The sequence below is a fragment of the Bombus terrestris genome, chromosome 1, assembly GCF_910591885.1.
Source record: "Bombus terrestris chromosome 1, iyBomTerr1.2, whole genome shotgun sequence".
NCBI classification, from domain to species: Eukaryota; Metazoa; Arthropoda; class Insecta; order Hymenoptera; family Apidae; genus Bombus; species Bombus terrestris.
In genome coordinates, this window is record NC_063269.1 from 7,356,265 (window position 1) to 7,384,070 (window position 27,806).

The 27,806-nt window shown below is 35.1% G+C and overlaps 3 protein-coding genes and 1 long non-coding RNA gene across 12 annotated transcripts in view; 1 reads left to right on the plus strand and 3 right to left on the minus strand.

The window, feature by feature from the left end:
- Positions 1 to 11,517, minus strand: part of LOC100646769 — a 292,006-nt gene extending 280,489 nt beyond the window's left edge. Inside the window, exon 1 of one of the 2 annotated variants that reach the window (XR_002307927.2) lies at positions 11,099 to 11,510. Coding sequence is in view for 1 of the 2 variants with exons in the window: in XM_020863890.2 (XP_020719549.1) it covers positions 11,099 to 11,231 (133 nt within the window). In the remaining variant the exon portion in view is untranslated. Of the gene's footprint in view, positions 1 to 11,098 lie in introns of both variants that reach the window. The other variant, XM_020863890.2, reaches the window with a different exon arrangement.
- A 216-nt stretch (positions 11,518 to 11,733) lies between these two features.
- On the plus strand, positions 11,734 to 25,467 carry LOC100647834. Of its 7 annotated transcripts, none has more exons than XM_048413174.1 (7): positions 11,734 to 12,151; positions 17,949 to 18,104; positions 20,921 to 21,321; positions 21,807 to 22,050; positions 22,963 to 23,387; positions 23,949 to 24,227; positions 24,322 to 25,467. In XM_048413174.1, exons 3-7 carry the CDS (start codon positions 21,004 to 21,006, stop codon positions 24,511 to 24,513), a joined length of 1,458 nt encoding a protein of 485 aa, XP_048269131.1. In that variant the 5' UTR covers positions 11,734 to 12,151; positions 17,949 to 18,104; positions 20,921 to 21,003; the 3' UTR covers positions 24,514 to 25,467. The 7 variants fall into 7 exon arrangements, with proteins under 7 accessions (XP_048269131.1, XP_048269099.1, XP_048269057.1 ...); XM_048413142.1 differs by lacking the exon at positions 11,734 to 12,151 and adding an exon at positions 16,226 to 16,349 and having other exon boundaries at positions 16,442 to 18,104; XM_048413100.1 differs by lacking the exons at positions 11,734 to 12,151; positions 17,949 to 18,104 and adding an exon at positions 19,411 to 19,787.
- Positions 12,579 to 16,030, minus strand: LOC125387159. Of its 2 annotated transcripts, none has more exons than XR_007227708.1 (2): positions 14,644 to 16,030; positions 12,579 to 14,510 (listed from the first exon to the last, which is right to left on the minus strand). It is a non-coding gene; the product is annotated as an uncharacterized LOC125387159 (long non-coding RNA). The 2 variants fall into 2 exon arrangements; XR_007227707.1 differs by having other exon boundaries at positions 14,590 to 16,030.
- A 244-nt stretch (positions 25,468 to 25,711) lies between the features above and the next one.
- On the minus strand, positions 25,712 to 27,772 carry LOC125387155. The gene is made up of 2 exons (XM_048414320.1): positions 27,409 to 27,772; positions 25,712 to 26,367 (listed from the first exon to the last, which is right to left on the minus strand). Exons 1-2 carry the CDS (start codon positions 27,770 to 27,772, stop codon positions 26,075 to 26,077), a joined length of 657 nt encoding a protein of 218 aa, XP_048270277.1. The 3' UTR covers positions 25,712 to 26,074.
- Positions 27,773 to 27,806: the final 34 nt, after the last annotated feature.

Genomic DNA, 27,806 nt, shown 5'->3' on the forward strand with positions numbered 1-27,806 from the left:
TTGCTTAGTAATGACGTCAATACACTTTTCGAGAATGTTCGCACGGATGAGTAACTCGGCCTAAGTTATTCACACGATACATACTTCGCAAGACTCTGTCGATCATACTTCTCTTTCATAGCGGATCGTTAATCTAGTTAAATAAAGAGAATAAGCTGAGATAAACCGGTAGTTTGCAAACATTACGGGACGTATATTTGGCTCTTGTCTGGTACTTTCGATTTTATTAAAACATTGCTCCAGCGTAATGTAATATATTTTTGCAAACACATCAAATGAGACAATGTATCGTTGCTGCTTTCAGTTTTAATATTTCTCGAGAGTGTTCATCTTTAGAATTTTATGTTCATGAACACGTGGTTAATCTCGCTTCGTAATTAAGTTTATTACGCGTTCGAAAAGAGGGGAAGCTTTTCCTTTGAATTTCATTATTAAATATATCTTAGACCATTCAAGAATGTTTTGGTAATTAATCGAGGAAAAGAAACATGCGATTAAAAACATTTTTATTCCGAAGAAATCAGCGAATTGACATAAAGGTAAAATTAGGAACAGCAAAATGAGAAAATGTCAAACATTTGATAAGTATGTATATAAGAATCTATTTACGTAAAAGGGGACAAATTCCTTTAATATTTGCTACGCTTGTATGCCAATATACTAGGTCAGGGAGATGTGAATTGCGTAACCCGTCCAGAGCATCCATACGCATCTATGCTAGGAATGTGTGTATACGTGACGTTGCTGGGAATTTCAACCTCAAGTATTTAAATTAAAATTTCATAAAGTGTAGTACACGTTGGGGTTCTTTAAGAATCTCCTGTGATTTACAAGCCATTTTTATTTTTACTTTTAAATCTGATCCATTCGTAAAAAGAAAATGCTTTCATTTATGAACAAAGGGAATAACAATTATACGATAAAAGCTAACATTCTGTAATTTAATTTATAATCTTAGAATATCTCGCTTAAGTAGTAGAAAAATTCTTACGAAATAATCTCATTCTATCTCTAAGAATATAGAGATTAGAATATAAAATTACCACGACGAATCTGTAGAACTTGCACAGATACAATGCGATACCATTTCCCCCATTATGAGACGTAATTATCAAATAGAATTTTAGGATGATGAAAATTTCGTTACTTTATTATTAACAAAATAAAAACTTTTAAATAAATAATATCGTATCGTTAGGAGAAACAAATGTTTATCTGAAATTTTACAGCATTATTTACAATGCGAAGAAGCTAGCTACAACGTAAAATATATTTCAATGATAGATCGAAAAAATATACAATCTTTTTCATATTTCCCTCGCAAGTAGGAATATCGCTCCCAAAAGAATAACTATGCCAGAGCTCACAATGCACCGGTACGCGCCAGTGCATATAAAGAAGGAAGAGCAAAGCGAAGAGAAAAGGAAAAAATATAATGGTTTAATACGTAAAGATTATATAGGTATTCCGTTCTACTTTTTTTTTCAGAGTAAAAACCGGTAACTTTTCACGGTATTTTTCTATGGTACGGAGTTTAATCCGACGTTACCATCAGGCTACGGATCGTAGTTATATATAAAGCTCGGATTATTATGTATAGTTGTATTAAACTAAGTAAATGCAATGCAACAGAACATTTCCATTAGTTAAATACTTATAATAGCGTAGATTTTGATGTGTACAAAGGTTTTTCCAGCCTTTGAACATTTGAAAAATTTTAAAAGATAATACGAATAGAACGGTGAACTCAATTAAATTATAAATTTAATTTCCTTTCCCTTGGCTTTCCATTATTTCTATGTACTTTCAACAAGTAGTTGATCTAATTACTATTCCTTCGTTCCGAAGTAAACGAATTAATTCGCAAAATATGAACAGAGTAGCTACCAATTTAACTATCTCGGCATGCTATTCGATTTAGATGAACCAACGTGAGAAAACTGGATTTTTGCAACAACAGTTTCATTCCTAAAACAGAAAATTACCGATAGACACGAACGTCCATGAATTCTATCAATTTATCCTCAATGCCGGTTCAACTTATTTTATTCTCCAATTATTTCCTCTAAATACTTCGGAACATTAACGTTAGGGGAATATTCCTGATACAGGAAAAAAATCTTCTGATTGATATTCCGTACAACATTCCTACGTTCGCATGACAATCATCATTGATGACGTACATTTGTAACGAACGTTCGTGGATCAAAGTTTCTTAATTTTTAACTACACAACTTGTAACATACGATAACATTGAGGATATTCTTCGCTATAAATGATGTTCGATACAAGAGATTGGAAAAATCCGATTAATTGACAGAATCATTCATAGGCTGAAAAATAACGACAACTAACGAGATAGGTACGGAATTCCCTTGAACTTTGGTGAGGGTCCAAACATTCTGCGGGCTCCAGCAACCTCTCAATTGATTCGTCGCGTCGAGGCAGATTGGCCGTCTCGAAGTTACCGATACGAACAGCCTCGGTAATTGAGGTGGCTGCCGCACAAAGAGAGGAAACCGAGAAAGCGACAGGTGAGGTACCGCAGTGCTGCTAGCAATCGGCCGTTGCTGTTAGTAATTCCCGCACTACATTTCGTTATAACGATTGGAGAAGCCGCTACTTCGAGTTACAACTTGGTGGCTTTCAATTTGACGAAACTCACCACACCACCGGCAGGTTTAAATCCATTTCGGAACGCGCGCTTGTGGGAATCATCGACTGTCGTGACTGTTGCGAGCGACCCGCTTTCTTTCAACGTCGCACACAACAATCGTTTCATTTTTAATGCGAGCAAAGTGTTTTACCAGAGAGGAAAACATCGCTACCATCCGTACGAGCGAAACCCGTTCCTTGTTATTTTCGAATTGAAAGTGACATACTGGCGCTCATAGACGCGGAGACACTTTGATCGATTTTTGTTAACAATATACAAATGTTACCAAAGCACGACTCGATAGTGTTGGAATTGATGAGCAAATTAACTTCTGGTAGTATATATAACATAAAATTTAGATCGTTTATTTAAAGTTGGAGAAATTTTCTACACTCTTTGCTCAAACCATTAGGAGAGAGTAAAATATTTACGATATAGTAATTGAGCAGTTTAATGATAAAAACATGAAACTACGTTTGTCAATCGAGACTACTTTCCTCGAGTAATTTAGCGTGGTCCAAGCAGATGGTCGAAAATAAAATAAAGTAGACATAATTGTAGTTAATTTAATTAGGAATTAATTCAAAATGAAAGGGCGTTAAATATTCGTGAAAAAGTTAGGTATAAGATTTAGAAGAATAGCAGAGCTTTGCAGGTTACATTTTACATTTAAATTTCAAGAAGTTTTGCCCGTATTCTACAAATAGGAACATCGGCAATCTATTACGACCGAATTTATCTTTGGTGAATCGGAATCATGCAAAACATCACTCGGTCGAAGCAAAAACGGTTAAAGAAAGAAAGAAGAAAAATGACAACCGCGATCGCTCATAACTCAATGACCATCATCTTACGTAGAATTTCGCGGTCTGTCGGTCGCACGTGAATTCCACGGAAATTGAGTGGAATTTTGCCAAGTCGAAGGACCGTTGTCGCCGGTGATGCACAGTCTGGACCACCGCGACTATCCCAGGGGATAAGTAAATGGGGAAAGAGCGAGTCACTCCTTCCCGGATGCGAAGTTTCTTGCCGGCAGAGTTTAGCAAGAAATCAAGCCGCCAGACAGTGACAAGGGTAACCACGGAAGGGCTACAGAAAGAGAGAAAGAGAGAGTAAGAAACAGGAGTATACGGTTCTGCCACCGATGTTCGCCGTGCGAAAGAGAAATTGTCTGTGTTCGAAAAAACGACGCTTGCGACTTTATTGCCCGGAACATTTTTCAATCGAGCGAATTTGGTGTTCTGGTCTTAAAATTTTCTCAATCATCGACAGAGTCGTCATTTTCAGGATAAAAGTTTGTTTGTCCGTTTAGTCTTCATCCGATGTAATACATATTCATAACTATTAGCTATTCCCTCATCGAATATAGCGCAACAATAATAATCCAACAATTCGATTGCATCACTTGTTTATCATAGTTCGAGGAAACTTGAACGTGGCTAGTTTCTCCTTTATACTAAATCTATCACGATGTTTCTCTTAGTCCATTATCAATCAAAACTATTTACATAGAGGTTCTCTGCCAAAGCTTAAAGTTTAAGCCAAGCTTAAAGGCGGCATCACGATAGGTAGTTTAATCTCAACTAGAGTTTAAAAGCCCACTTTGGCTTTACGCGACACTTACGATATCACGAACAACGGAGAATTTAACTCGTTACAGTACTTAAGAAATAAATCCCTGTATTTATTAACTATGCATGAAATGAAACGCGAGAAACATAACACCTGTCGGATATAAGAGAGATATACAGGTATCGATAATTATTTACAACGACTAATAGATCTATTAATTTGCGAGTATCACGATACTTCAATCATCCATCATAATATGTATCTCCTTAAAAATACCTTTTCAAATACATACTAAATATGTATAAAAAATTTTGAAATTAATAATTAATAGTTACTCGTATGAATTATGATGCTTATGTAGAGAACTTTGATAAAACATCCGTAAAAACGCTTGTTCGAAAGAAAGTTAAAAGTTGGGAAAATATAGTCGATCCAACCATCGATTTTAAACAGAAACATTCCAATTTGAAAACGAAGATTGAATAATCATAGACTCAATTAAGACTGAGAGTCAAGAAACTTTTAGAGTCAAGAAATTGCACATATAAAGAACAATATAAACTATCAAGCCTATTTCTATAGAAAAACGCTATTTAACACTATTTCGTCACAGCGTCTCATCGATGAAAGGAACGACTTTCGCGATCGATAAATCTATGATCAACGTGCACCAAAGGAGAGCTGTACGTTCGAGGTTTTGGTACTCGAACAAGTACGGACACAGGAGCAGGTAGATGTAAGACAGAAGGATGAACACTTGAAGACCGCGTGCAAATATGGAGCAAGAGTGCTTCGGACGAAGAGAAAAGCAGTAGCCTCGCCGTTGAGTGCACGACACTTTCTACAAAGGTGAAAATCTATGCGGGCCGCAGGAAAATCGATGCCACATGGGAGAGAGCGGTCGCACAAAAAGCTATGCTTTAGACTGAACGTCTACCGATCAAAGCTGATCGAGTTCTTTTAGATGAAACGAAAGGCTTTCTTCCGATTTATGTCCGAGATACTGAAAACTATGTCACGTTCGCTTAGTTTTTTTTTCGAAAGAAATCCTGATTCTATTCTAAGATCTGGAAATTCTTGTTGAAAATTGGTTGCATAGGAGAAATTTAAAGAAAACTGACAGGATTATTTCCGTAAAATGTTGAAACGATCGTAATAGCAAACATATACGTTTACCGAAGAAATATTAAATCTGTTCGAAGGTTCTATCTATTTCGTATCCATTTCTATTCATTCATTTGTTTATTTATTTAAAGTTACATCCACTATATGGTTATTAGCGATTATATTTTTTTACCATTAGATGGGAATGACAAAATCCGCAATCATTTAATTACCAACACAATATTATACAAATATAACCCATGTACAGAAATTATAAGACATTTAGTATATATGTATCTCGCAGAGTTCACAAAACAGTATTTGAACAGTCAACTCTATTCGCTATATTAAATAATTCTCAATATTCAGCGGGACCGTGCTTAACGTGTATTATATTCTTAGGGTGGTTGTTCACGCTGCAACAATTGTTTACTAATTACACGTATGACATAAACATCTTGTAATATATTTCCGGATTAACTTCAAATGTTATTAATATAATCACGATGCATCTGGCTACAGTACTAATGAACTTTCAAAATGTTTCAAAATATAACAAACACAGTATGGACATAAAGTTTGCCACGATAAGTATTCAAGTACTTTCATAAGCCAGTGTACCGTGTACCTACTAAATTAAATTTATGCTCTTATACTCTCATTAAGAACTACAACAGCCCCTAAGTACCTATTTTAACAAGTTACAGATAACTTGGAAACAATTTCCTTTTTATTCAATTACGTTAGCAGTACCTTTAACAAACTCCTTGAATAACTTCAAACGGAGATATCGTTTGTGTATTCATTATTATATAATATCGGATTAAAAGATATCCAATTTACCATAAGACAAGTTGAAACAGCATTATGAGTATATTCGAGAGTAATATTTGATCACCGATGCACCGAAAACTATGGTCCTTCATAGGAAGCAATAACAAGGGATATTAGTAATTATGATAGGCGTACGTTTCGATCGACAGTATATGGACATTGATCGATCATACATGACCGCCAAATCAGTGCGGTATGGCTGTTCGTCCGAGCTAATTTGACTGTCGTAATTAGCTTCGTTTATCGGTCCGTGTCACGTTCGTCGTGTACTGGCCGCGGCAACGCAGTAATCTTCCTGCTACCGTTGGAGCAAACAATTAACGTTGTTCCGGCAACTTTGGCGTGATTACAGCAATTTTCGCATGACAGCTCGCTCGTTTACCAAGACCTATAGCAAAGCCACTATAATTTCACACCAGCGTCTCCGAAAATATACGAGGGGCGGGTACAGTTTTCCCTCCTGTTGGAAGAAACCAAGTTTCTACACTAGTCTTTGGTCTACACTAGTCTACAGTCTACAGGATAGTGCAGAGTTATGGCAGTGCAGATAAACCCGATGGATAGACAGAAGGTAAACGAATAAGATTTGTTCCCTTCTTTGCAATTTTATTCGTCAGAGAAGTCTTTCGTCCGATGAAAGATCGATGATTCACCGGAGACTTCTATCCGTGAGATAGCCAGCAGCTAATTGTACGTTCCAATCAATTATTCCGTGTAGGAATTCTGCTAATCGACCAGTTTTTCTAGCGCATTGTTATCGAATCGAGTCACACAGTTCCGATTTAACGATGTTTCTGCTGAATTCGTTTTGCTTCATCGAGAGAGGATTCTTTTTTATACAGCTAATTATTTACCGATATTGTAGTACATTGGTATCTGGTAAAAGCTATCAAGAGCCTTCAGTTTTCACTACGAAAATGCATTATCAATACAAATTACTTACAGTTCCGGTATAGATATATCGAAGAATTGAACAAACCAATGTATTTTATTAAATAACTAAATACAAAACAACGATTAATCCTACGAGTGATCATTTGCAATGACGTTTGTTTTAACCCGCTCGCATTCTACAGAAATAATAAAACATCGAACGAGAGAATACCTCTGTTCATGCACACGAAAACAATATATCACGTCTTTCAAAGCGATCTATAATATATAGCGTTGTCGTTCTTCGAAATAAATTTTCATTCAAACTTAACGCGTACACAGTGCTTTGTTTCGTTGTGAATTCCCAGTAAATAAAATGCGTATAAATTTCAAAGTACACTATGATCAGACAAAGCGTAAAGGCTTAATCGAATGAAACGTGGTACGATTAAAAAATCGAATAGAGGCCGGGAACGATGAAACTAAAACGATCGTACTCGATTATGTTCATGGAAACTTCGTGTTGGCCGATTAATAAATAATTCTTCGAATAATGAGAAGAACATTTTATCATTTCCTTTATTACTCCGGCCACAGGGGACGAAAATGATAAGCGACGCGTAGGATTTCGGCGGGCGGAAAAGCTTTGTGGATGCATAAAATGTATAAGGAAAGCTAGAGGAAACAGACGAAAGTTTATTACGGTCCGGAAAGGGGGAATCCTCGAGATGAGGGCTGAAATTAACGAAACAACTGAAACAAAGGAGAGCAAACCGAGTGATATACTAGAAGCAATTGAACCCAACGAGCAATTGAACAGTTAATAACAAAGGAAATGAAGGGAAGGAATTGAGTTTAACATGAAGCGTAGGAGAAAATACGGTTACATACATATGGATATACGCTATGATTCTGAAATAAATACAGTAGCGGCTAAAAGGATATTTTAAATTGCTACATACTTATTTAAGTCAGTAACTTTTGTACTAGACATATTTATTACGTCCCATACCTACGCTAGAATATACATTATATTTATTCGTTGGTTTTGCAAACTATAATTTTGTTCTTTAAAGTTTATAATGCTTCTTCGTATGTACAATTTTTCCAATTTTAAACTGTCATGCGCTATTGTATTTGCTTATTCATTTAGCTGAATGATATAACAAATTTGAAAACTATTTTTCTTTAATACAATTATATAGATACAAAACAGTGTTCAGTATTTTTGAATGAGAAATATGTGAGGATATTTACAGGGTGGATCATAGACATCAAAACGATGGAAAAAATTCACATATAAAAATTTCGTAAGTAAGGTTGTTACCAGAATGAAGCTATTTGAATGCTTTCCTTCTCATTTCGTTGTTCCACGCTCTTTAATCTCGAAGCGTTTCTAAATAAAGATGTCAAGACAAATCTGCACTTAGTACCGAACACATATACATAATAAGTTAGTGGAAGAAGAATATGATTGGCTTCCTCATCAATCTTTAAGCTCTATCACAACGTGCTTTCAATTATCCGATATGATTGGGAGATATTACATTTTAACAACCGATTTTTCCAATACATCAATTGTACATTGAAACGTCAGAAGATATTGTACTTATATAAGTCGAACGATATGTATGAAAACTTATTGACTTCAATATTCTTCCATTAAGAAGACTTCTCAGTTTGACATATGTAATTAAATACAAAATAATAAATAGAGAGAATATAATTATAAAAAATAATATTAGGGAACATAACTATCGTATTTCTATAATAATTGATGAATATTGACGTTCGTTTGATATTTCATATTTAACAATAGAAACGTTAAAAATATTAACCCACGTTGGAACATTATACGTACATTTACCATAAAATTTTCCTACGTTGTTTTACTAAACCAAACTAAATACAAATGGAAAGAAGGATAGTACCAAGAAACGTTAGATTAAATAAGATTATCATCGCAATACGTCTTCGGTGTAATGCCTATTTATTTTGCATAATGCTTCATGGTAGCAAACGCTAGAGAAACTTAAAATTAACATGAAATTTTACCACAGGTTACGTCGACTAAATGCATGTAAAGTAAGCACTAAATGTTCTACAAAGAAGTAAAGTGCAACTTTGGGTAATGCTTATGCAACATTAATATTCAAGACTCGCATTAGAGTCACCCATTAAATAGCTTTCTTTTTGCCCGCTTCCATTGCGTCTAATCACTTTTCTTCATCCTATATTGGCAATTGTATTAATAAATCAAGATTATCTATATTAAGATCACGCATAATGTACCTATCATCCCCTTTCGATAACATCTACAATCTTCGTCGGTACTTAATCCGCTTCACTTTGTGAAATATAAGCGGAGGTAACAAAGTCTACTGATAATATCACGGATATAGTTAGAATCGAATTTATTAAAATCTCTTTAATATTTTATACTTGATATTAACGATATGGAAAATTTATACTGCGAATGACAGATTTTAGTTAAATCATAGATTTTATATTATCATAAATATAAATTTTGCATTTTTCCTAAAAATAAAGTCTATGAAAGCAAATAGATCAACCTTCTCATAGCTTCTAATATTTTCATTCATGGAACTCTAACAACCCATTCATGCGAATAGTTATGAATTAAATCAATGGAGAATTAAAAATTATAACTTACGTTGTTAACATTCAATAAGCAACATAATAGCAAGCTTCAGCAATTACAATAGTCGAACAGTCGTAAAGCGAAGTATAATAGTAACGGCTGAACAAACGTGCAACTGATCGATATACGTTGCACGCAACCAGTTCAATAAAGAAGTCAAAGTTCTTTTAGACTGGAAACCCACTTTTAGCCAACCCTTTGACATATAACATAGTAATATTTGCTTTTCTATTCATTATCAACAGGTTTAATTTTTCATAAATCATGCATCATGTGACTTCATGTGGTCATAATTATTTTCATCTCGTAAAAACATTCATAGGATTACAATTTGCCCGTTTTTAATTATCGAAAGTGTACGTTCGTATATAAAATCAATTTTCGAATAAATTTTGGCATAATAATACGACGTAATAAATAAAATATTTCCAAATTAATTAATAAGCACCCTTCTTCTAATTAATACAAATAAATAATTACATACAAATTTAAAGCATGCGTTCTTTATATTGTAAGATTTTATTAAATGGTGATAGTATATAAAGAAACGCGAACGACATACAAAGTATACATAGCTTCTTCCCACGTGGTTTTGGTGATAGCGCAGAAACAACGGAAGCAACCGTTAAATAGCATAAGAAAGAAAAGGAATTTTGTACAAGGTGAATGAACAGATTTATTTTATGAGCATTGTCCTCTTGAAAAAATTTATACAGAATAAAAAGATATCTATTCAATCAGTATCGAGATGAATAAGTTCAAAATAGGTTAAAACTAAATACTTTCTTTCCATTGCACTATTTTAATCAAAGTTTAATTTAACTTCTTTTCCCTGACTGTATCTATGAATACCCGCAACTTTCTAATCTAAACTTTTCACGATAAGCGTATTATTTGCATTAATTACCAAGTAATATTTCAGAACGATTATGTTCAAGAGCAAAGTGGTCCGGTATTTACTGAACGAAGTGAATCAGATAGAACGCGACACTTTTTTAACGAAAAAGATTTTTTTAAATAACTTACTAATAAAAACATCCAATTTGTATCGAACTTTCTAACCTATAATCACTTAAATCAAATGAATGCAAAACGATAAAAAATGAAATTAAAATGCAATTAAAAAATACATCAGTTATAGTAACAATAAAACGGTTTGGAATAACTCGTATTGTCATTCAAAAACGTGATGGAAATCTGTGATAAATCGCGACAACTTCAGAGAGTGAGTTCCGAAGCGCATGACACGGAACATTCAAACTGCATCTCGGCTCTAAAACAATAATAATCCCACTTGTCCGGACGATATGATACACGCAAAATAATTATAAGCGGTGAAAACGGTAAAAAGAAAAAAGTGAAGAAAACTAGTCGATATAGCGTGACCAGTTACTTACATTTTTTACTCTTCTCGGCAACGACGCCTCGCGACAACAAGCCGAAGAGGATGGCGATGGTTAGAAAAAGCATGGATTTTCTCGTCCCTGGTGCGTCGAGGCACCAGGGCGAGCCTCGTGACATCACGGACATATCACTTTCAACGAGACTCCATACCGGCTTCCGCGATACTTCCGCGCGTAACCACCGTGAACATAACCTTATACACTCGCGGCGAACAGGTCCGGATGATCGGCTCTCTATCGGAGCACGATCCAAATGAAGGAAAACGACGGGTACTTAAGCGAAGAAACGCGCGAAATGGGCACACACGACCGACTTGAATCTCGTCGACGAGCTACCGGCTCCGGTGCTCGTCACTCGGACGCACGTACGCTATTGACATCGGGAAATACTCGCCGGATACTCGACTCACGGTGGCGGCCAGGTCGCGACGATCACCGACGTAGGTGTTCGCGCACTCTCATGCGCGCTATCGATCCGACAAACCCCGCCAAACCCCACGTCGTCGCGTACACTCACCACCGTCCGCCACCAAGACGCCATATTTGTGTACATGCGCCTTAAGAAGCCGGAAGTGCGCTCCTTACCAAGCGATTTCTTCATCGCTCGTTCGAAAGTTCGTCGATCTTTCGATTTTCCTACAACGTTTAACCCTTCGCGTCGGAATTTCGCGACTTGTGCAATCATCGTTTCGATGTATCGATCGTGTACCATTCACACGACCCGTTATCGACTTTACCGTGCAACAGCATCTTTAAACCTTGTCATTGCTAAATGTGGATTTATTGTGTTCCCATATCGCAAGATTTTAAGTGTTTTAATGGACCCATTTGGTGCAAAGTATGGTAGAAGGAAGACAGGTTACTTCTTATTTATCACTGCTTATCTTTTATGTTTTGATTTCAACTTTTTATGTCAGTTTGCATTTTAAATCTTTCGTAGTGTAAAGTGGCGCCAGGATTTAAGAAACGTTTTTAGTATTGTGAAATAGAACACTATCGTATTTCGACCGTTGTGAAATTGAATTTTTACGTACTACCAGATAACAGGTATGATATTGTTACAGGTAGGTTATTTGTTATTTGAATAAGTAGTATATGGATAGATAAATCGAAAATTTTTTATTTCATTAAATACATGACATACATATGTTTTGTGCTTTATTCTATTTATATGAAAAAGATAGTAAAATGCGTAATAATGGTAATGGACACATATTTTCCTCTGTGTAATAAAAATGTTCTCTAAAAGTCAGAATAACACTGAAATATTTATGTTGTCTATAAAACGCGATTAAATACGCGTTGCCATAAATTAGAACGAATATTCTTTTTGCGAAAAAATTTTTCAGTAATCACCGTCACTCATTGTTTTGAAAACTATAAAAATTCCAATAAAATTTGTTTAACAAAATTACAAGATACAATATAATCATAAAACTTTATTTTTTACGAAGACTTCCATACATTTTAAAAATAAAACGATACAGTTTTTTATTTAAATGTTATACTTTCCAAATTATACAAAATTGTAGGATATCGAGATACGAAATATCAAAATACAATTAGCGAAGTTGACAAATAAACATTAATTTGAGAACTAACCTCATTAGAGTAAGAAATGTGTTTTTCATACATTCCATACATTCATTTGCGTGTTTTATTCTTTGATAAAGAGCAAAATGTGAAATTTTAATAGGACAAAGTTCTGTTTTCCTTTTTGGCTAATATTAGACTGCATTTATATCAAATTCTCTATGAAAAATGAGGACGAGAAAATCCGATAGCATGAGCTATTTGGTCTTTTAACCTGAATCCTTTGAACTTCTTTTTTATGACGACATTTAAAATTTAAATTTTTTACGCAAGAAGCAAAATCGATAATATTATAATATTATAACATTTTAATAAATCGAATCTATTCAATTTTAAAGAAACGATATACACTGTAAAAAATAAAAATACATTTAGACTTACATTTTGAGTTGCATGATGAGCCAATAATATAGTAAATTTTCGTAATATTCCTAACATTAGCTGTCGGAGGATTAGATTAGTAATTACAATATCTTTGCTATCATATTGGAATTTAACGTGAAAAGCTGCATAAGATGCAACGCTATACGTACATAGTTATAAACTTAAATATCGCTCGTATTATATTAAATTCTTCGGATGCTCATATTAGAAAACGCATTCAATTTCTAATAATACGAGACAATATGAAAATACATACATAGCGAGTACTCGATTATTATTCTAAACTCGAGATTCTTAACTTAAATTTGGAACTTTATTAGATACATATTTTCCTTTATTAAAACTTTAGCATAGTAACTTCCCTTTCAAACTTTACATATATTACGCTACCTACAAGCATGTATATTTTATTAAATAAATCGGAATTAAAGATACATCTAGTGCGTCAAACCAATTGTTTTAAAAATCAAGAACTAATATATCACCTGCGATATTATCTTGATACAAGGATGAAGCTGGTGCGAACGATTTGCTTATGTAAGTAATTACGTCCTCTGATTGAGTTTCATTTTGCAGCAGAGAATAACATTCTACATTTTATACCAAACCGCAACATGCAACCACGTGGCTTCTCGACACGTTCCATGAATCACGCTTGATTTAATCCCCCTTATCGTGCAGAAGATAATCGCTTCGATATTATGATAGGGCAAAGTCAACTAATCATGATTTTATAGAAAGATTGCTTGTGCATAAGGTGCCTAAAGTAAAATATTTACTTCTAAAAGCATAATCGTCGTGAAACTGCAAGAACAAATAGATACATATTTCGATAATCACGACTACTTAGGAAATGTAGAAATGATCAATGTATCGCTTCTCTTCATTACAATACAACTTCTATGTAGGTAGTATATATAAAACCAATAATGTAACTTCCTTTCGTTTCATCCACAGTTTCAATTAATTAGTTACAATGGGATAGTTACATCTGACCCATTCTATACCACACGAACTTTCCATGTAAACCACGATGCATATCATCCCTTGCTTTACGTACGTTGAGATGAGAACGTTTCAATGGGGAAACTTCAACGGTTTTATCGGCCAAAGACGGTACAAGTGACACGTAATACGTTAAGTACGGAAACATTAATTAGTAAGCACGTACATTCAAATAAGACCAGGTCCATTTCTACACACTGGAAAAATAAAAGGAGCATGCGGTTGAGTTTCACGAAACACCCGTTATATCGAATTGCAACGACAGTATCGATAACGTTATCGCTGATGCACCTTTTTATTACTGATCAAGGCCTTTTGACGTCACGCTTATGAATATTCGTCCTAAAAAGCGAATTAAAATTCAACTGTTTAGCGGAACCTCTTGCCCATCTATACAGGTCAACCTTTGACCGAAAAAGTCCCTCTGAAAAAAACGAAAATCAGCGTGTAGTCTCGAATACCCGTTTGTATCCACATATCGGATCTACGGTGGTGATTCGTACCCCTAGACCACAAGCTGACTGTTAGAAAACGGTAAAATTGGAAAGACAATCTACCTCGCGTTATCACTCGCGCTTCGCGCCTCGCGCGCGCCATGTCAGCTTTGCATAACTCCGTGGTATCCTGGCGTATTTCATTGAAATTTCGACTGGTCTGTGCTGTGGAAAAGTGAATTTGCGTAATTGTGTTTTTATTATCAAAACAGTAAGTAGCAGCAGGCGTGTTTTGGTAGGAAATAGAAATTAAGTAGCGTAGAAACGTGGAGGAAATTATTCGTTAAGAAAGTTACTTTGACTGTGAGGATGAATACAAAAGGATTGCAATACGTGTAATAACATTTCGGGCAACATTATCTAAGTTATTAATCAACGTCTGTTTGATTCACAAAACGAACTAGTGCATAGTATTTCGTGACCAGAGAATAAATTTTAGAAACCGAAATTCCATTACGTTATAAGATTGTAATACGATCTGCTTTGGAACCAGAGAGATGTATAATTATCGTCGTAGCTTTTTAGAAATTCATTATATCATTCGATTGAAAAGCTAGAATCATTGTGCAAATTTTTTAATACAAATGGAGTGTCCACGGAACGTATTTACATATCATTTTCTATTTTTTACATTAATACATAGATTAACACTAACATTACCAGGCCCGGTTTCAAAATTTAATTTAAAGTTACACGTCCATTGTTGTTCCTTTTGTTCGTCTAACTTTACGTAAATTCTCATATTAACAAAAATTGAGAAACTGATTAATCGGATAATATAAGAATTTACATAAAGTCAGATAATATAAAACTTTACTTTAAATTAAATTTTGAAGCCGATCATTTGACTGGGCCTGATCAGGTCCGTGTTAATCTTAAGTACATCAAATTTCGTACCATCTAATAATATTTCCATATGAATGCAAAAACTACTGGTACTGCGAAAATAAAATGTAGAACCTAATGAAAATTGCAAAATAAGGATATGTACATAAATTATATTTCTTATATAAGAGCTACTTTGGGAATAAAAAATTGATTTCTGTATGTTGATTTCAGGTCGTAATATTAGATAGCGTTATAACGACTGTGACTACCGTTTTTAATGAAACATTAATATTTATGCATACATAAAAATTCAACGCGTGCGAAATCATCTCAAATACGTGTATGCTTCATCGAGTATTAATTTTTCCCCTCAGTTAAATATTTTTAGGCCTTGTTATCGATGATATTAATGGACATATCTCACACTCACTGTTCTGAAACAATCTATACAACAATTACTTAGACGTCTCCTTTTTTTTTTTTTTTTTTTTTTTAAGTATACTAGTTTCAATCATGAAACTCGATGCTATCGCGTGAAAGAGTAAGTATATCTCTTCACCATTGCAGATATACGCGAGCCAGTACGATTAAAGTTCTCTTCGTGGTAATAATTATTAGATAAATGTCTCTAATTAATCGCATTGTTTATTATGAAAACTCACGTCACGGTGACACGATAAAATTTCGAAACACGAAAACCTTACAACCTGTTGTTCCATTGTATATATCCACTGATATATATCACGACTCAATCAACGCATGAGTCGTTCAGTCTTATTGTTTTTCGATGTACATCACAATTTTGTGTCGCAGTGTCGTTCGTTTGTCTCCGATGTAATTTCCTAACAAAAATATTGCGCGCGATGAAGAAATGTCACATCCGTCCGAAAAGATAAAACGTAGTGATAGTAGAACGAAATCTGTGCAAATGTTGATGAAAGGTGTGTATTTATTAAATATGATACAAAATATAAAATAAAATATAGATATAATGTAATGTATAACAACTAATAACGAGTAATCATATTTGCAGGTTGGTCCGTAACTAATGATACAAGTTGGTGCAAGGCGGTTCTACGAGAGAAAATAACATTTTTTTCGTGTGACATTTCCGAGAAAATCGAGTTCAAAATTTTGATTAGCTAATTCCGAATTGAACAAGAAAAATAATCAACAGGATGTTAAACTACCTGTGAAAGTAACTCGAAGATATACAATAATATATTTTCATATGTAAAAACGTACAGTCGGTGTAAGATGTATTCGTACAGTAATTAATTTCAACAAAACTATTGTAGAACATCGTCTATCAGCGAAATTTTAGCAAATAAAAAATACGTATATATTCTTACCAAGCCGCAAAATAATTTTCATAAAAAGAAAATGGGTTACCTATATCCTTTGCGGGGATATTAACAAGTATCTAACAAATGGCAAAAATATATGCGTGATTAATATTCATACAGTTACAGTATAGTGGGAAAGGAATAAGACTCGCCTAATATCTAAGAGAGGAAATCACTAGGTTTGACCATTTTAATGGGGTTTAATGGGGGGACCATACTCAATGGGGTTTCCTTTTGATTTTATTATGGCTCGAAACCGTCGTAGCAGTGAATTTATCAAATAGATAAGTACTCTTCTTGAAATATTTTTCTATTCTTCTAAAAGAGCATTCTTTAAATCATTGCTTGCTGAAATATGGTAACTCTGTATCTTTTCGTTTCAGGTGGTCCCAAATATTTTCAATAACGTTTACATCTGGTGATTGTGGAGGTGTTTTTAAGTGTTTCTAAACATTATACAAGAGCCACGCTCGCATATTAGTAGCATTATGCTTTGTATCGTTATCTTGCGTCACGATGACATTGTCTGTCAAACCCATTCTTTTTATGCACTTTGATGTAGATCATTTTTTAAAACATCTATTTTTTAAAAACATTTCATCGCATAGAACGGTAACTGTACGAATACTTATTATATTTTTATTATATTCTTTTCATTTTAAAAATTCGTTAAAGTGTATCAGAACAATTCTTAACTAAACAAACATGTTGAAACATTATTTCCTTGAAAGTGGAGGCTTAGACGGAAAAATGTTATTTCACAATTTTGACTTATTTTCGAATGTACGACAATTTTCTCAGAAACGAAGCGTCGTATGAAAATCTTTTTATTCCATATTTTCGACTTATTCTTTCACATAGAATCACCCCGTGCCCAATTGTTCCACGTGTTATGGATCATCCTGTATATAAATATATAATTAATTAAATAGAAAGTAAATTGAAATATGCAATTGAGATACGATTATATCGCAAATAATATAATTACATGTCGCTCGATGTTATTCGCAAATACGATCATTAGCAAAATATTTCTAACGTTTGAATATTGTCTGACTAGATTTCTCCCAGTACATCGTCGTGTTTCTGCCACGAGCAACTCTACAATTTTCACTCATCGTATCTCACATGAATCAAAGATGTGTCCATTACATAGAATAGCTTGTGAAGATAAAATGTGTGTTTACAAAACAGATCTGATAATCTGAAGGGCACCTGCTGTTCACGTTCGCATCTACGAAGTTCGAATTGCCACTGCTTTGACTCGTTGTCGACAGGAAGCTCGTATCGCGAAAGCCGGGTCATCGTGTTATCGCAAGAAAATGTACTCCCGCAAATACGAATTGATAGGTGAGTAAAAGTAAAAATTGATTTCTCGCTATCGCAATATTTATTTAGGCCATATCGAAAACAAATACCGGCATTCATCATTGGCTGAACTATGTTATAACTCGAGGAAAAACGTAGTATGGGTCAGTGCATGAACCGAAGAAGATTTTACGGTTGTTGGCGATCGTTGCTCGTCGAAGACGAAGATGAAGCCTCATTCAGACGAATACGTACGAACTGTGATTGCATCGATATAAGTTTCTTTGATTAATTTTATGTTGATCGGACGCGAACGCCGTTTCGTGTGAATTCGCACGTGACAACTTCTCCTTGGCCAGCGTAACGTAAATAACGAGTGTAGTTAATAATACGAACTAATTGCCGAGTGAAAAAATCACAAGACGAAAGATGAAGATCAGCGTTTTACGATGCCGCACAAATACGCTTTATCGCCTCTTTTATGCCTGTGCACGCGTTCATGAGGGAATGTGAATTGGAAGCTCAAGATAAGAATGAATTCAAATGAATCTGATTAAATAAACAGAGATATACATACGTATGTGCTGTTTACGTAAAACGCTAAGACGATTAATGTCTCTTTTGTATGTAGACATACCTGGATTACGTTCATTTACATAGTGCGAAATAAATAGGCGACGATAAGATTAGAATTGCAAATATAATCTGTTTCTTGATAAATCAACTGGCTGTATAAGTTACGGATAATAACCAGTGAAAAAGTTCGGTTTCTCCATACTAATGTCAAGCATTATATAAAATAGAAGACATGCTGAGAATTAGAGATACACTTATGTTCCTACTTCCTTGATCGTGATAAGAAATTCTTCATCGTTCGTACATCAGCTTAGTTATTGATCAAAGAATGCTTTTATGCAACGTTGTATAATTTAAAAAGAAAATCACGTTAACAAGTAAAGATTAATGAGAGGACAAGTCGAAATATGCAACACTATATTTCGCAAAATGCCGCAATAAACGTTAGAATTTCTAAATTGAAACATAAACTCGACCGATTATAATAAGAAACGTTTCGTCGAACACAACTACGCGTACTCCACTCGCGACACAAACTCGCAACATCTTCGCCACTTCTCTCCGCTAATTCGCTGCACGTTCGATCCCTGTCGATTTACCAACCGAGTCATCGTATACTCCGTACAAAAACCCAACTATCTAACCATAACGCGTGCACAAATCTCATATCGCCGGTGTCTCTGCTCTCGCGACTTAATCTAATCATCGGTCTGCATAAATGAATCACGGGAACGAGCGAGACAACGAACATGCGACGTTAATCGACGCGCGGTCGCTCTAAACGTTGGCGAACGCGACGACACGAAACGAGAACCGTTGGGTTATTAAATTAGCGTCCCCATGGCGACCAGTGGTCAAGAAAATCGGTGTTTCATAGAGACAGTCGAACTGAAACGGCGCTTCGTACGGCTGTCGAACTAACGCGTTTTAGATTACGAGATCAGAGTGGTGATCGAGGCTCGCGGCTGCGATGGCCCTAACTCGTGTATAATTCTCGCGCGGCTGGTACAGTTCGAAGTCACAAGCAACGTAGTTCAATTCGACACGATTCATGCGAAACTTGGTCGTCGAACGCTCGACTTATCGGTGGTTTGACGTTCTCGGTTGTACGTCAAGTGTTCGAGTCGCCGATACAGAAGCCGAGCAAGTGTACGTATAATGGCTCACTCGTTGATGGATTCTCTCGTCTATGTTCCTAGTTCGAATCTACGCAATTTCCTTTCTCCGCGTTGCGAGCTTATGATAAAACTCGATTTATCGAAACGAAATTTCAGTTAGTGACCCGTTAACCTAACCTCTTTATCTATTGGGTTTGTCCGCTTGGACAACGAAGTCGTCTTATTTGGTTGAGAAATTGCAGTGGAAAGAATCGGCGAATTATAAAACGAACCATTTATTCTGTGGCAGAAATTCGGAGAAATGGAGAATTCTACTTTATCGTTCGATTAGTGCTAGAATTATCAAGACAGTTTAAGACACGGTTTTAATCTTTGACCAACTGTTCGTCGTTCATCGGTCCAATAATGTTTGCAATGGTAAATAGGAAAAACAGGCGAGGAACGTTGTTTCCTGTAAAGTTGCCCGATGACGCACAACGAAACGTCAAATGGAAATTGAACGGAGGAATTTGTCCTCTGATTACATCATGGAAGCTAGATAAAGCGAATAGAAATTATTGGCTGAAATTTTCTCTGTAAATGAGTCGATGAATACGCTGACCCAGACAGATAATGTACATGTGTACGTAATTCGGTGTTGATAAGACTACTGAAATAAAGGACATAACTTACTTTGAGAGAGATACGTTTGAAAGAAGATAGGAGAGTGGAGTGAAGTTCTTCATTAGTAAAACGCCATTAACATAATGTAATAATGATGTCATTTCGTAGATAGCCGCGTTTTATTCTTGAATAATATCCGAGCAAAGTACGAGATGAAAATTATGTCTGAACTTACGAAAAGATGTTTCATATACGTATATCGTAGTAATTGCAGCAATAGTCGTGGTAAAGAGTCATTCTTTTTCTAAAGCAGGGAGAACTTCAGGGAGATCAGGGATCTTAAGAACTTGTATTACGTATGAACCTACGTATAACTTAAAGATTAAAAACCCACTGAATATCGTATAAAAGTACATTATTAAATTATTATTAAGTAACGTTATTAAAATAAGGACTGCCTAGAAAATTGGCTACGTGTTCGTGTGAAACGTAAATTATCGAGGAATCTCACTTTTGTTTCGACAAATTTGAATTAACGTTCGATAATCTTGTTCATTCCAGATTTAATGTAACGTATCTTCGTTGTATCGTAAAGTATCGGAAAATCGGCGAAGAGAAATTCCATCAAACAAAGCTCGTCTACGATGTTTTGTCTAAAAGGAAGAAACAGTGGCGATACGAAGCTTAGAGAGATGTTGAGACAGGATGATTTTGGATGGTGGTTGAGCAACGAGGACGATCTAAAATCGCCTAGATCAACTCGTAGTAAAGATCGTCGGTCGGTGGGATCGTCCGAATCGATGTTTTCCTGCATAGATTCTGACGACAGCGAAAGTTATGTCCTTGCGCAGGAATTCAAACAAGAATGCAACGGTAATTACGAGAAAATAGAACTTACGTCGTTAATTAACGAAGATTGGGACGTGGATCTTATCGAGCTAGATGCGATTAAGAAAGGAACGGTAAGTTGACATCATTTGACTTCTTCAGAGATGTTTTATTCCCGAGAACTTGTCGCGACTATCGTTACAAGTAATTACGCAACAAATGAACAAAGTGTCTTGATAGAATCGAGAAATTTTCATCCGACGATACAATGACTCAAAACATAGATCGTTTTCTATTATAATATCTACTCCGTGGTGTCGTGAGTGGCTATAACAGCTTCCGATTACTAGAACGCGTTATTTCCCATGTAATTTATCATATACTGTTATTTTTTATTAAAAACAAATTGCAAGCTGCCCCTTTGAATGTCGAGAGGCGTAAGAAATAAACTCGTTAGCGTTATCAGGATGTGTTATCATCCGAACGATCTAAAATATTACAAGGGTTGTTTCTCTTGTGAACTTTGATATTTCTTTCTAAATATGTACGTGTACACGTAACCGATTGCGATCCTTCTCGCAGGAAACGATCAAATTTAAACAGATCGATGAAATTGTAGGACGTCGCGCCATTTCTAGCGGAAGACGAGACACGGTGTTCGGACGATTCGAACCCGAAGTCGCAGAACTCACACGGCACGTGCTACACACCGGAAAGGCTGGTCAGATCTCAGAAGTACCGAATACTAGCGCCGTCGCCCCGCTACTTGTCGATCTCTCAAGTGAGAGACATGACAGATAATCCATGGAAGACGTCTCACTGCCGCCACCAGTTGGACTGTCTTATCGACTCCAACCAAGATGGTATGTATCTTGCCGTTCGGAAGAATGCGGGAGACAGCAAGAAAGAAAGAGAGAGAGAGAAAGAGAGAGATAGAGTGCTCGTGCCGGTTCGACATTCGCAGAGCGTGCAACAGCGGATCGCAAACTTGTTCCAATGCGGACCCGCCATCAGCTAACTTGAATATAACCCGGCTATTGTGTCTGACCTAATAAAGTTTCGCGGTTTACCAATATGTGAAATCGGCTCGCTTCATGCTCGTTAGACGTACTTTCGTTCGAACGCCTGTACTTTTAAACTTGTTCCGCAATGGCCTCGATCGTTTGTCAAATACGTTCGTATTCTCGATGAAACTTGGACATCCCGTGAAACGCTTCTGATTATTCCTGATAAAATATCTTTTCTGTAATCTTCCGCTCGATCTTCTCGATCGATCATTGATATATAAATGATCGCTTATTTTCGATTTGTAAATTTTGAATACCCTCCGTATAGTATCTGAATATGGTCGTAACGAATGAATTTTTTTACGATTATGGAAACGTTAGGGCGATTAGAATTATCTGCATTCTCGGACATTTGTCTTCGTTAGGAAAATCAAGTTAGGAAAATAATTCATTTCGTTCGCTCGATATACTATTGCGACTCCTCGTCGGTAATTTCATGTTCGCGTAATAAGGCTTGTTGTGTTGAATTCTAATCTAAATATTGGGATCTAATCTAAATATTGAGAGATACATTTTCGCTGGTCATACGTATGAAACATACGTAATACATAACATATGTATGTAATATATATATATATATAAGACAAATTGCAAGAGTTAAACAGTAAGTAGATTAAATTACAATTGGAATTCAAAGTTAATGTACGTATAAGTTAAAGTGAGTTCATGTAAATGGAATCTATATTCTATCTTAAAACATTTCGTCAGGTGGAATGCAAATGAAAACTTTCATGAATCCCAATCCGAAGGAAATAGTGGTACCGATAATCGACTTGCATCGTTGGAAAAAATATGAACGAGTCTATAACGGGGACAACGGGACGATAAACGATAAAAACGAAACGAAAACGGAAGACATGTCCGATTATTCAAGCAGCCTGAACGTGTCCGATTATTCGTTCAGCAAGAGATCCAGTTGCGAGAGATTGAATGACACATGGGAGAACAGTGGCAAGATGGAGACACGCAACTCTTCCAGCGGTTGCTCTGAAACGACTCCGTTCGAAGACACTTCCGGTATCCAGAGCAACGATTCGAGCTCCAATACCCACACCTCGAATTTGCAAAGCACTCCTCCTCTCTGTCTCAGTGACGAGTTGGCAACGACGAATTACAAGCTCGATACCACACAGGTTCTATTTTTTGCTATATTAAGTAGAGAAAGTTATTCAGTTGGTAAAAGTAGATACTAATTCGTTGAAAAAATATGGACACTTTTTGGAAATTTGGTAGAAATTTTTGGATCGTAACTATGCCTCTCCTCGTTTCCTAATGTTCAATTATTCATGAACTTTGTACAAAAAGTAATTTTCTAAAAGAAGAATGGAAAAATACAATATTTATTAAATTATGTACTAACAAGCGTAGAAAATAATTTCAAGGAAAATTGGAAGAAGAAGAGGTAATGTCTTCTTCTGTTAATTTCCTATCAAACGAAAGATGTATATCACTACCATGTATATGTTGATTTTCCATAAATTTCATCTGAAAATAATTGACTTTTTGTCAATTTAAAAACTTTGATCCAGAAATTACTAGCTATGATGAAAATTAGTTTTTTAAAAATCTAATTTGCTACTTTAATTTCTTTTTCTTATAGATTGTATCAATGATTGTATCATTTTTCACTTCTGTTTTTTCTTTTATTTATTTATTTATTTCTTTTTTTTTTTTTTTTGTTTACTTCTTTGCAGGGACAACGTTCTACTACCAATGAGGTGGTATCGATTCTTGAAGTACTCGACACAAATCCCGAAAAAGCTATGGTTCTTCTTGAGGAAGATAGTTTTCACGACAGCACGTCCTCACACGATCAATTGACCAGGCTGGCCTTGACCATTGAAACGGATGAGAATATGTCGGGAGTTCTCGAGAAAGAACATTTAATTCATCTTCAAAACAAAATAAAAAAACTTCAAGCTAGCAACAAAGACATTTGTCGAGACATATCTAATCTTCGAAAGAACTTTCAAGTAATAGTTTTGAAAATATATCACCCGAAAATCCTTGGAAAGTCCATAAGATCAAAATTGCAAGCATAAATTTTCTTGGTACTGTATTTTTCAGTGTGACGAACAGAAAATGGCAGACATCTCGTCCAATACCAGCAAACTACGACAGGACGTACATGATCTGCGATATCTCGACGACCTTCTGAATCTCTTACGGGGAGAATTGGAAAGGATCTCGAAAAGAAATTGGCCATTTGTTATAGGACGTATAGGACATCATACGGAGGAAATGAATCTCATCGTGTGAACGATACAAATTACTTCCATTATACTGATAGAATTTAACGGAAGATTTTACAAGAACTTTCGTAAAATTGCGAGATAACAGCTCGATACTTAGAGACACGGTTGAATATTTTTATAAGACACAAGCACGCTAAGAGCGTTTCACTGCCATTGTTACTGTTATTCACAACGACGTGAACTTACAAGATAGATTTATACAATAAATTTCTTAGTCTCTCTCTCTCTCTCTCTCTCTCTTTCTCTCTCTCTCTCTCTCTCTCTCTCTCTCTCTTTCTCTCTCTCTCTCTTGTCTATCTACAAGAGAAATTATTCTATAACGTTGCCATCGAAATAAAATGATCGTAATACGAGTGCACGAGATTTGAATCGCGTGCGCAAATAGAAATTAAAGAATAGAATTTCAACAAATTCTATTTCTATTCTCTGGAATAGGCATATGAGTAATACTCGTATATTACTTAGGTAGATTTTTTTCCTTCTGAAAAATTTATTTATATAGAAAATGTACAATGTATTTTTATATGTATACAATCGATAATTCTCTTTTCTTTTATAATTTCGTGATTTAATAACTTGTTCAAAATCCTCATATTTGTTGCTATTGAACTGTTGCCAGTATTAGTATTAGTATTTAATCACACGATATACCGCAGGCAGGTGTTTACTCAAAATTAATACTTAGAACAGACGTATGGATTCTAAGTTTCAGGATTTGGTACATGTATCGTTGCTCTAACATTAATTACAATTAATATGGCATCTTATTTTATCTTTCTCTTGCATTTTACAAACTTTTCCATCTATAGCCAAACATTTATAAATATGTAATTAACGTTAGACTGTTAACCGAAGAAAACAAAATTAATTCACTTTTTGATACCTTAAACTTAATAATTTATTTATCCAGAAATCCTGTATTTTTAATGTATCATTATACTTCTATTATGCATACTTACATTGTGTCATATTTATATTTCCAAGAATTAAACCCAATCGAAGTAACACTAGCTCGTCTTTGTTAATTTTTAAAAGTCCTGCTTTTCTGGCTAACAATCCAATTATTTGTTGAAACACCAAAAACATAAACCGTGACGTGCGTCACGGTAGCTATAGTAGAACGGGAAAATGTAACTCCTTGGATTGAACGGCTGTAATTATTTCCATCGAATATAAACATTCGTTGTAAAAATTTAACAAAATTCAATATCGACTGCAAGTTTTATTTCTTAAATAAATAACATCACGTACTAAACTTTCAAAGATACATCGATACAATTCTGCGACTCGCCTATCGTACAATTTTAATCTTCCGTATATCGCTGTAAAATATAATAATTTACAAAATTCTAAAGCAACAGCAAAGAATGTATAACAGCGAAGCACGGAGTTTCCAAGTTTTTCTTTGTTCTTTACATTTCTCACATTAAATACTTGTACAATTTTTAATATATCCTTCATTACTGAGACGCGACGAGATTTGGCATAGTCAGCTTTGCGATAATAATATAACTTCTAGTTCGAATTGATATTTAAGGCGAAAGAACACTGTACGTTGAAGAAAGTTAAGTGACATCAGTGCGCTGTGATTGCTTCGGATGTTGCCTCGAGGAATCGTGATACGCAATACCAACTCGCAACATTTCACCGTGTCGAAACACGTCGTGCGGAGATGATAGAGAAGGCAAAGATGGTAACGATGGTAATAAGCAATTTAGCATACTGGCACTACCGTCTGATGAGTAAATTCCATTATTGGCAGAGGCAATACAAGCTGTGCTTGAGCTTGACACCGAGACCAGAGTAGAGTTAGCACTTTGATCACCGCTTCCCAGTACACCTGATCCCATCAAACTTCCTGTTTACAAAAACATAAGAATATCAGTTTTTCTTATATGTCGCTTGATGATTTATATAATTTATACGAAACATACTTGGAACAGAAAAAACAAGAGATAGGAAAAGATCGGTTGTTTGATCATTTTTGTAAAACCGTACATCTTTTTCTGGAAGTTGTATTCCATTGATTAATAATATACAATTGTAGAAAGCTTATTTTCTAAACAAATTTCACGATCAACGATCTTGCATTAATCTTCTATTTTTCACCAATTTTTCTATCATTACGGTATATTATAAATACGTACGTATATTATTGTGGAATCTTTGCGATTTAAGAAAGATCGAGAGACAAATTAATTAAAATTTGAATTAAATTTGAATTACATTCTCATGAAATTTTTATAATTATTATAAACCATCTTAGTTTTTAATTAAAATCCTTCACTTCTATCAGCCACGGTATGCTTCTTCATTATTCGTAATTTAATATAGAAAAATTGAAATAAGATTTACATATTTAAGAATAATGTTTCTTTCATTATGTAAATTATGTATTAGTTTTATAAATGTTGCTTAATATATGCATTTAATGTGGCAGTACGTTATACATAACGATCATTTTAAATAAACATAGTGTTATAAAAGAAATGAAACAAAATAATTAACAACATTTTTAACATAAATACTTGTATTTTGTTTCTTGTTCAATTACATTTACAATATAATAACTAAAAAATAACTTACAATCTCTCATCACATAATGACAAATAAATTGAAATATACAGAAGTTGTACGTTTAACCCTACTATACATATAAGTAAATTAATCGTAAGAAAACATTCTACAGTTACAGGAAACTTGACACCATAGGAAGATCGATACAATATTACTTTCTGTCTTCCTCTTAACATTCTTAACATTATGCTGCTTTGTTCCCGTATTCCATTATTTCCTTCCACTTACTTGCAAAGTAGCTGTTATTATCTCTTATGTGATCGACTATCAAAAGTAATTGTATCAATCGTTCCTCCTCTTTTCTATCTCAAGCTGCATTCACCTGCAAGGCTGGCATTCGATGCGCTAGAATTGGCTGTCGAAGCAATGGATAAAGACGTTAACGTCGACAAATCGGTATTCTCTACAACTCTTGAGTAATCCGTTCTTGTTATATGGGGTGGACAAATAGATGCAAGCGTCGATCGTACAAGGTCGGTATTTCTATCGGCCCTTCGGTGTCTCATGTGGACACCTGATTTGTTATTGCTACCGAAACCAAAGTGTAGAAGCTCTAAATGTCTTCTTAAATTTCGTGATTGACGCAAAATCGCCCCGCAAAGTGGACACGACGCCGGCTGATCTGACATGCTTCGTGCTTTGGACAATCCATCTCCTAAAATTAATTCCGTCAAATCTATACACATTCAAAGACACCTGAAAAAGATCACTATAACAATA

What these genes read in the sequence shown, in the direction of transcription:
- LOC125387155 (XM_048414320.1), bottom strand. Translation starts at nt 27,772, where the DNA reads ATGTGTATAGATTTGACGGAATTAATTTTAGGAGATGGATTGTCCAAA. An exon ending in ATCGAATGCCAGCCTTGCAG is followed by an intron (nt 26,368 to 27,408) that starts GTGAATGCAGCT and finishes TTTTGTAAACAG; the next exon opens with GAAGTTTGATGGGATCAGGT.
- LOC100647834 (XM_048413174.1), top strand. Translation starts at nt 21,004, where the DNA reads ATGTTTTGTCTAAAAGGAAGAAACAGTGGCGATACGAAGCTTAGAGAG. An exon ending in ATGCGATTAAGAAAGGAACG is followed by an intron (nt 21,322 to 21,806) that starts GTAAGTTGACAT and finishes ATGAAATTGTAG; the next exon opens with GACGTCGCGCCATTTCTAGC. An exon ending in TATCGACTCCAACCAAGATG is followed by an intron (nt 22,051 to 22,962) that starts GTATGTATCTTG and finishes ACATTTCGTCAG; the next exon opens with GTGGAATGCAAATGAAAACT.